This window comes from Protopterus annectens, chromosome 10.part0 (assembly GCF_019279795.1).
Source record: "Protopterus annectens isolate FY-2018-M chromosome 10.part0, PAN1.0, whole genome shotgun sequence".
Classification (NCBI taxonomy): Eukaryota; Metazoa; Chordata; order Ceratodontiformes; family Protopteridae; genus Protopterus; species Protopterus annectens.
Window position 1 is genome coordinate 858643746 of NC_056744.1, and position 10684 is coordinate 858654429.

The 10684-nt window shown below is 36.6% G+C and overlaps 1 protein-coding gene across 3 annotated transcripts in view; it reads right to left on the reverse strand.

The window, feature by feature from the left end:
- Positions 1-3786: 3786 nt before the first annotated feature.
- The window catches only part of LOC122813371 (bromodomain-containing protein 3-like), a 1265442-nt gene continuing 1258544 nt past the window's right edge, over positions 3787-10684 (reverse strand). For all 3 annotated transcript variants that reach the window (XM_044085658.1, XM_044085659.1, XM_044085657.1), the window contains 3 exons: positions 4631-4917; positions 4439-4549; positions 3787-4298 (listed from right to left, as the gene is read on the reverse strand). In XM_044085658.1, coding sequence (XP_043941593.1) covers positions 4168-4298; positions 4439-4549; positions 4631-4917 — 529 coding nt within the window. In that variant the 3' untranslated portion in view covers positions 3787-4167. The remainder of the gene's footprint in view (positions 4299-4438; positions 4550-4630; positions 4918-10684) is intronic.

Genomic DNA, 10684 nt, shown 5'->3' on the forward strand with positions numbered 1-10684 from the left:
TAGTATTTTCTGTGGGACTGAGAAACCTCGGTGTTCTCCCAGTGAAAACACTAACACATTATAGTAACAGTCTCAAAAAGAAACTCGCACAGGGAGAATAGGATACTATGCTCTCCTCTGAGTCTGAAACAGGAATCTGAGGAGAAAAACCTTTATCTGTCCCTTCATCTTCCTATCCAGATTCAGAATCTTGAATCTCTTCAGGAAAAGATGAATCCCTCTTTCTTTTACCAGAAATCACCTTATAAGGAGGATCAATAGCCTGAATTAGACCCTTAGCCAAGATCTAGTAGTCTACTCCTGTCTAGAGAAATGAGGAAGAACAGATGCATGTTTTGACAGAAAAATGGGGTCAACAGGGTTATTAATGGTGGCAGCAGTTTCCCCAGGGATGGGCACAACACTGACTAATGAGGGAAGACTTCCTTTTTCACACTCTCTCTCCTGGGACCAACAGCAGCATCTCTCCCTTTCTCACTAAAAGCTGAACAGCCGCAGATGTGGTGGCTACCCTGTGATCCATAATGGATAGAGGAATCTAGGGTAAAAGAGGAGTCATCTGAAAAACCAGCTTTGGTCACAACAGAGTCACCCACCTGCAGCTTAGGCAAACTGCTAGCCTGCTGTAGTGGCAAAGGCTGTTTGCTTAACGTCTTCTGGTTGGAAGAGGGGGCGAGCATGGGAAAAGTAATTAGTTCAATTACTTAGTAAAACATGGTGTTTATTTCCCGGGGAAAACAAGCAGCATAAGCCGACAAAAAATTTTAAGCTGTTAAAAGTCAATTTCTCACCCACAAAAACACAGTACAAAGCACTTTATTTTAGTTTTTTTGGGGCAAAGTGCATTAAACAATTTCTCAACAAAAAAATGCTTTTTTTAAAATGACAGGAAAAAACACTGCTCTCGTTTAAAAGTATCTCTAAGTATTTGATTGACAGTCCATTAAAACACAAACTCAAGATTATATAAACAACTTTCCTAAGCAGGAAAGTACACCAACAACATACATATCTATATATAACTATATCCATCTATATATTTATATACACACGTGCAAACACACACACATATAAATATATATATATATATATACATATAAATATATATAAATATATATATATATATATATATATATATATATATATATATATATATATATATATATTTTTTTTTTTCCCCTTTCTTTTGTTTAAATGTGGAAGATTTTTTTTAATCTGTCCAGCAAAGGAACCACTCAAGCTGACCATTGATCCTCAAAAGTGTGCAGAGAGATGCTCTTTTTGGCAACAGGAAAATTCTGAAGGGCTTGTTGCTCAAACCAGTCTTTTTAGGCAGTCAACAGTTTGAGCGAGTGGAAAGTATCCTGAAGCTTTGGAAGCTGCCCAGCTGTTAAATCCTTGGCAGGATACAACCCATACAGCTAAGACTACAGCAGCAGTGATCAATATCATGAACACCTGGAAGATAACAAAAGAATGGTAAAGATAACAGCTGTATGATAATTTATGATAAAATTGTATGTCTGTTTTTTTTTTTAAGTTATCTCTCTATGTATGTAGAAAATGTGACTGTATTTAAATTTCTTTTGTATGTGGAGCTTTTCTCCCTGGGCTTCCACTGAAAATGGGCCCTTTTTGGCCCAGTGGACTATCCCGGTAAACAAACGGAAATAAATAAATATATTCATAATCACTGAGGGTATTAAGTGAAACTTCCATGCTAAAAAGTCAAGGCTGTGTTAGACCCAACCGTTGTAGAGAATACTGAGAGAAGCAATGGCATAGTTAGGGAAGGGTAAAAGGGCAAATGACCTGGGATCAAAGTTGGGGGTGGGTGTGACTGGCTGACCCCACTCTCTTTAACGCATACCAGCTTTTAAAAGCTGGTATTGCATTTGTGTTAAAACCTGAGAGCTGTAGTGATTGCTGTTAGTGGCCTGAACTGTAGCAACTGCCTGCTACAGTTTAAAACAGTGAAGTTTTTGTGTGTGTGTGTGTACACTAAAATCTGAGTACTGCAGCACTCTGCACAGGGTAAATAAAGACTTGACTTTTTTTTTTTTTTTTTTTAACTAAAATAAAAAGATGAAACTGGGTCAGAGAGAAGGAATCAAAAACAGGACCTGACTGACTGTGGCATGAGAGACTGGGTGTGTGTTATTTGGCCACCTGACTGGTGTGCCAGTAGAAATAAAGTATCTTTTTTTATTTTGCTCTTCAATAGAGCTGGGGGGGGGTCAATAGTTCATGGTACAGGGTGCTGGTTGAGCCAGCTAAGCTTCTGCTAAGAAAAGTTAACAGGAATATACAGAACAGCTATTATAAAAGAACCCGGACATCAGTGCTACATATTGATGGCATATTCTCTGACCAAAAGCAATACATCCTGCAGAGTTAAGTTAAAATGGCCTCTTGGAACCACTGCTAATAAAAAAGCTACAGAAAGTGATGAAATTCCAACTGAATTGTTTACAGCAATGCAAAAGTATTTATGTTACAATGTTGCTTGGAATTTACTAGCAAATTTGGAAATAGGACAGTGCCAGCAAATATAAAATCAGAAAAGTCCAATTTACAGTCCAATACCAAAAAAGGGGCGAAGCTAAACACTGCACAAATTACTCAACAACTACACTTGCTTCCAGCAAAGTAATGCCCAAGATCCTGCAAGTAAAACTAGCAATAAATCGATTAAGAACTGCCAAAGCTAAAAGCTGGTCTTGTAAGGGACAGAAATCAACTTGCCAATATCCACTAGATAGTGGAGAAAGCAAGGGAGTTCTGGAAGAATATTTCCTTCTGCTTTACTGACTTCTCTAAAGCCTTTGACTAAGAGGAACAAAAAAGTTCTTAGAGAAACACAGATTACGGGTCACCTTATTTCCCTCGAGTCTATAAGCAGAAAAAAAGCAACAGAGCCAAGTAAGGCGTAACCGGTTTAAGACTGGGAAAAAGAGTACGACAAAGCTAAATGTCACCCCTACATATTCAGTTCTGATGGTGAAAATATCATTAAAACATGTTAATCAGATATTTGCATTAAAATTGATGAAAGAAATATTAACTGCAGACATACTGATGACGTCTCTCTTGAATGTGGAGAGAGATACAAAGCTTGTTGAAGGTGAATGCAGAAAGTACAAAAGAAAGCTTAACAAAAATACAATAAAATTAAAATTATATCTAGCCCTATCAATTCTTTGCAAATAGACGAGGATGAAGTGGAGGCAGTGATACATTTTGTTTTCTTGGGCTCAAAGATATTTGCAGATGGTGACTGCAGCCATTACATTAAAACACTTGCTTTCTGGAACAAAAGTACTGCCAAATCTGTAAAAGATTTTAATCAAAAGATACCACTGGAAGCAATAGTCCATACAGTCAAAGTGATGGTTTTCCTCATGACCATTATATTGTTGTGAGAGCTGTACTGGAAGTTTGTAAATCAGAATCTCAATTCTTTCTGACCTACATTCATCTGTGATCATACAAGCAGACTTTGAAAAAGAATATCTGTTAAACTTAGGAAGCTGCACAAGCTTAAAACATACTAAATATTATCAAACTGCTTAATGCACTGTACTGTATTTCAAGCATTCTTTTAATTTACAAGCTTGTGCCACAGTTTTAACCACTCCTTACAGGATGAATACATTTTCTTCTGCAATGTACACAAGGACATTTTTTTTCTTGTTAGTACATCAATATCGCCTTCACCACCACCACTGTGATCTCAGTGTAAAACCATTTAGAATTACAGCTTAAATAATTAGACTATACACATGGTCATAAACAAACTTAATTTAATAACTTAAAAGGACCAAGTGATCTTTAAAGTACTGTCTTAACTTGATAACTATACACTTCTAGTTGCCTTCTGCATTTCATAAACAAAGACCCGTATAACTAAAATGGACTACATTAAGTAAAAAATTAACATTTTTTTTTTAAAAAAAAATTTAAATTAGGAACGCATTTTACGGCAGTCAGTTCAATATTCACAAAGTAAATATTGCTTGCTTGGCAACCTGGAAGGTAAAGACTTATACAGGTGTTGATGCTTATTGCCATCATGTTGAAGGACATTCTTTTGCAAAGACAATATCCTGATACTTCATGATTCAACTAGATGCTTCTGGCTACATAGCAATGTACTGAAGATAGCATCTAACCTGATTCAGAGTCTCTATCAGAAGAGCTAGAAATACTGCTGCTGCTAGATGTACTGTGGGAAGTGCTACTGCTGCTCTCACTTAATCGTGATGGTCCACATACCCCTCCAAATGCTTCTGTTTCAGCTTAAAGAAAAAGAACAAAAACACTTTAGAATATATATATATATATATATATATATATATATATATATATATATATATATATATATATATATCATTGCCTAATGAACTTTGGTTTTCCTTTTCAGAATGAATATACATACATTTTGCTCTTTGTTCCTTCAGAAAAGGTATCTGTCCACTGACATGTAATTGTTTCTCCATCACTTGTTTTTGCACAGTCTGAGGCTCCTCTCCGACATTGACATTTTTAGCTGCAATAACCAAGGTAATTATGTAAAGAATTGCAAAACAAAATAGAACTCAAGGACTACACATGCTGTCCAAATACTCACCACGTGGCTTTCTTTTTTTTCTCAAGCAAGATGCAACATATCGCTCCAGTTCTCTTAGGGTGGAAGGTTTTAACATTTCAAAGTCAATTTCTATTTCATCTGGGTTTGTGTCCTTCAATGAAGGTTCTCTTAACTGAATTATATGCACTAGTCGCCCAAGTTTTTCTCCAGGAAGTTTATTTATGTCAAGACTTAACTGCCTCTTCTCATCGTATGTCATTGGCTTTGAATCTGCTTCATCTTCAGAGTCACAAACAGATGGCACCCATTGCTTCTTTTTTGATCGACTAAAAAGAATGTAGATTTAATGTTACAATCAATTAGAATGATCTAGTTTAACTTCAGACTTAAAAAATAGTCATGGTAGTGCTCCTGACAAAAGTGTAGTAAAAGTATGAATACTGAATTTCTAAGGAAGGGCAACAATATTATTTTATTTTGAAATTCCTTTATGTTTTCCTCTGTATAAGTCAACAAGTAATAAGCCTATTTTAACTTGAGACATTTGGCAAAAAACCTTTTGATTACTGGCAACAACGATCTGACAGTATTAATTTCAGACTGTACCCATACACTTAAGAAAATGGATGGTAGGAATACAGACATTTAAAAACAGTGTACACAGTCATCTCTCAGAATCTTAGCTGGTGAAATGGATTCAAGATTAAAAAAAGCAAGCTTATGCACACATCTACAAAGTAACAGCTGCACTCTAGCCATTAAATAAAAAGTTACAATACTGTAAAGTGACTGCCAGTTGAAATTCTTGCTTTTGCTATTTATTTTCGCCATTCATCAAACATTGCTTACAAGGCTGAAAGCACAAAGCACATTACACTCACAAAAAGGCATCACCAGACAAAATGCCCATACTTACTAAATGCATTGGGTCATCTCCTACAGGGTTGGATGTGAGGGTCAAAAGGAAAAGACAAACCCCATGAAGATGAGACTTTGGTAGTGTTCTCATGAAACTAAAAATGTAGGTGAATTTTTGATAAAAGAAAAAACATCCAAAATAAATGACAGGAAAGTAAAACAAGTTTTTGTAGAAGGGAGACAAACCTTTGACAACATTAAAGTAACAGTAATGATTTAGAGGGAAGCAGAATGTAAAAGTACTACTTCTGTTGGGTCTTGATGAAAAGAAAGCATTTGATATTATTTTATACCTGATAATAACCAGGAAAGGACATTTCAATGCTGTGGAACATTCTGAGGTATTTCCAAATCTTTTCGGGTACAAAATTAATGAAGCTAAAACAAAGGCAGTAAGTGTAAATTATGTACCTGCACTCAAATTGGTTCAGCAATATCCATATTTATGGGGAAGTGATAAAATGAAGTACTTAGGAGTATGAATTAAGAAGGAGTCTGTCATGGCAGCTATGGATATGTGGGAAGAGACTAAACAAAAGATAATACTAGAAATTGGAAGCTCTACTACATAGATATGGATAGCAAGACAGAAGCAGTTAAATGTTTTTAGTTCCTTTTGTTTTTTTTTTATAAATGTCAGGCATATTTTTATCAGCCAAAGGTGAAATCATCAACGGCAATTAATAAAAAACTGAATGATTTTACCTGAAAGGTGAAGACTGCAGGAGTCAACTGGGATAAGCTGATTCTTCCAACAGGACAAGGTGGTTTGGGATTATTCGGTTTGAAGGGGTATTTCAGAGCTACACACTTAAAGCTCTTATACATAGCACAATCAGAAAACTATAATTCAAAGTGGAAAAGGATGAAGATGAAATGGGGGAAGCTCAAGAAACAAAGAGAAACTGGGATTTGGCATGCAGATCCTTAAGGAGAGTAACAATTACCATGCAGAATATTATATTCATAAAGTAGCATAAAGTATTCTAAGAACTAAGCCAACATAGGATTGGAGAAATAAGATTCTGCCGATGGGGATAACAATAATTATGGATACAGACAATAAGCAAGAGAAAGCTGGAATTTATTGCAGAAAACAAGCAAAAAAAAAAAACAAGGTATTGACAGCAAATAATTAGAGGGGGAAAGGTAACAGAATGAGAAACAAAGAATTTATTTGGGCTGCAGGATAGATTGCCTTCCCTAACAATAACTGATAGGCAATGAGAATGAATTAGGGGTGATCTTAAGTGAAAGACCAGCATTGGTACAGTTTTTTAGTATAATCTAGAAAAGAAGCTGCAGTTATAAAATGAATTAGTACAGCATGTAAATATTGCATAACTAAAAGAATCAATCAGAGGAGGTTAGGAAAGAGATTAGATAAGCTAATCACAAAGAAACAGTGGGAGGAAATATGTATGGCTTCCAAATATACAACAGTCTAGAAGATTTAGGATATTTGCTTAGAATTTTTTTCATATACATTTTTATACCCCAAATAAACTCCAAATAATTTTTTTTCTCAAGTAGACAGCAAATGTTGGAGGTGAGAGTAGAAAGAGGTGACTGGGAACATATTTTCTGGGAGTGTAATGAGTTAGCAGACTTTAAAGATTCCCTGCAGACTACTCTGTCAGAGATACTGAGTAAGCAAACTGGTGCAACTAAGGAAATTATTTTTTGAGCTATGATATGCAATTGGGACTGGCTAGATATAGTAAGGCCTTTTTGAATCTAATTATGGTGGCAGCCAAAAACGCAATTACTAGAAAATGGAAATCACAAGTCTAAACCAACTGTACTAGAAGGAGTGAATACAGTAATAGAGATAAAACAACTGGAACTGGGATCTTTAAAAAAGGGTAGGAGCAAACTGCAACAAAAAATGCGAATTGTGAGAACAATACATGCAAAAGATGAAAGCTATTTAAAGGAAGGCAGGATTTGAATGAGCTATGGAATATTTGGTTGACAATGACTGGATAGATAAGTGATATATAATGTTTGCAACTAAAATTATGTCAATATCATTTGTGGTGTATAAAGTTCGCAACTAAAATGTCAATATGGTTCGTTTTCATTCATATAAATGTATGAATGCCTATGTCAATCCTGATAATTTAATAAAGATGTTTCTTGTTTAAGAAAAAAAAGAAAATAAAGTCTACTGTTACAACAGCAGATCATTGAGACAGAGATTCCTGTAAGAATATTCATAACTGATAATCAAATCAAACAGTACCTAGTAACTCAATTAGTTTTTTCCAACTCATTATATCTCTCTCTACAACTGAGCCAATGCACCCTACACAAGTATTAGATAGCACAATAACCTTTAAAAACAAGCATAGCTATTTTTAATGGAAATAAGGGGTACACAGGAATTTTTATCTGAAATAAATCATGAAACAAGGTATACTGAGCAGGTTGGCAACAAAGCCTAAAAAGACAAATAGCACATCAGCAGACAAACATACATTTATCTTGAGTAAAACTGGCCTGCATGCACTGCAGTGTGTGTCCAGGCATATGACTTTTAAACAAATACGTTTAAGTGACAAGCAGTCTAAGTATTGTGATAAACAGCTCTTTAAGAAAAAATGCAATCTTTACATCAGGAGTTGAGAAAGGAAAAAAAATGATACATTCTTTTTTTATTAAATTATTCACCTTTCTTTCGAGAGACTGTGGAAGACCAAGAGAGGGGTGTTGGTCCTGCCCTTTGTTCAAGGTGCTGGCTGGAGAGGCATAGGCTGCATTTAATTGCTACAGAACACTAATACCAAAAAAACGAAACAAAAAATATATATGGGAATACTTACAATGACCTAAACCAATGCTTTTGAAGGTAGGCAAGCCCCCCTCCACCCCCCCCAACATGGGACATTACACACTCACATCCTCTGCTAAGTATATATACCAGCTTTGCGGTCTCAGAACAGTGTATGTGTGCGTGTGTACATATATATATGTATATATACACACACACACACAAATATATACATCGCATTTCCCCGAAAACAAGACCGGGTCTTACTTCTCCCCATGCTGTAATACGCATTAGGGCTTATCAGGGGATGCCTTATTTACCCCCCCCCCCTGTACAACAATCTACATTTATTCATGTACAAAAATCAACATTTATTCATGTATCCCAACAGTTCTAGATAACACCTTAACAGTTGTGTGAGAATTCTACATAAACAGTGCAACAAACATTACAACTTCAGAATAGTTATACCTTGGTTTTTACAGTGCAATATTTCATGCTTAACAGAAAGTGCGGAAAAATCTCAATACATGTGTATTGGAGGAGAGGAATACAAAAGGTGAATAACTGCAACTTTTTGAGTGGTGATGCTTTCTTTATTCCTTACCCAAACCGTAAGAGAAGAATGATGTAAAGTCATAAAAATGAAGTCTGGGAACTAGTGGCCTTACTTTGCAATTACCCCTTGATAATTAAATGTTACCTTAATACAATAAAGTCAAAAAACTGACAAGAGCTTGCTGGCAATGGAAAGAAGAAGCAATCCATTCTGTTGCCACGATAACGGTAAAGTTAATCAAATACAGCCATGTCATCTTCTTCTGGAACATTGTCATAAGTCTCCAACACCCGAATTCCAGCCTGAATTTCTTGCAACTTCATGTCCTGCAGAACCATTGGCCCCAAACCGTCATGTCCAGTAACCGCTCTCATTAAATGAGCACTGCTGGTCCATGTAACCTGCTCGTAGTGCATTGGCAACACAGATGTCAGTGATTTAATCCCATGAATTCTTCACCCAAGTCATGACCTCTTGCAGGCTAGGCTTCACAAAGTTGCCACGCTGATTTCTCTCCATGCCATTTTCAATATAGTCACGGAGTTCCTTACGCAAGTGGTCGTTGAATGGCTTGTTTATTGCAATATCAAGAGTCTGGAGATAGGCAGTCATTCCTGCGGGAACCATCATTTGATCTATTCTTCTCTGTGCAAGGAAGTTAATGTCTTTAGCGCAGTGAGTGCTGTAGGAATACCAGACTAGCAGACCTCTTTCGCCACCTCGCAAAAGAAGTGGCAGTATTACATCGAACCACTTCCTTATAACTGCTTGTGTGCACCAGGCTATTTCGGTTTCAAGAATGTAAATGCCTGAAACACATTCAATCTTATCTTTCTTGCCCTCACTAATAATTAGAGGTGGGGTTTTCTTTCCATTTAGACAAACTGCCAAAATACAGGTAACGTGCACTTTTGTAAACAGTGGAAGGAATGTAGATTGACGAGGCACCCTTCTGATCCAATTGTTGTTTGAGATTGTTGGCCCATAAAAACTGCAGTTTCATCCATAGCAATCATACTGGAGAGTTGGCATTTAGAAAAGTCAATTCCACCCACAAAGGACTTGAATGCAAGTGCACATTAAATGACTTCAGTATCGTCCAGCATGAACAGTGTTATCGATCTTCTTAGAGACAGTTCATATTGCTGAAGGAAGCCATCCAGCCAATGTTGTGATGCTTTGAATTCTTCTGGGGATAATTCTAACTGTAGTGCCACTGCAAGGGCAAATGATTGAACGCACAGCCATTGCCTTTGCTCTCCTGTTAGTAATCCATTCACAGATGATTTCTACCAGCTCAGGAAATATTGGTTGCCGACCTGATCCACACTTGAACATCTTAGCATTTCCCTCATCCACCAGTTGACTGATGTTATCGTACTCTGCTCGCCATTTTCAGACCATTCGGAGATTCAACTTATTCTCTTTGCAGAAAGTCAGATTCTTTCCCCGGGAGTCCTCCTCACTTCCTTTCTTCTACAGCTTTACAGCTTTCATTTATCACTCATCTTGTCTGGGAGGTTAATTAAAGACTTTTGAGACAGGAGTAGCAACAAAAATAGTGACAGTTAAGAAAATACAATCACACCCATTCGTTATCAAGTGTGCATGTTTTACCTGAATTGTCCGCACTTGGACCAATCAAAGTACACTTGCTAGTGTTTATGGGCCACGTCAAGTGGGAGTGAGGATTAGGGTTCCAGTAAAAAATGTGGAGGACTCCCGGGGAAAGAATCTTATGACGTTCTGTAAGAGAGGTTGGGTGTCAGAATGGTCAGGAAATAGTGAGCCGGGAACGATAACCTCAGTCAACAGGTGATTTTTAAAGGATGTAGATTCTAAT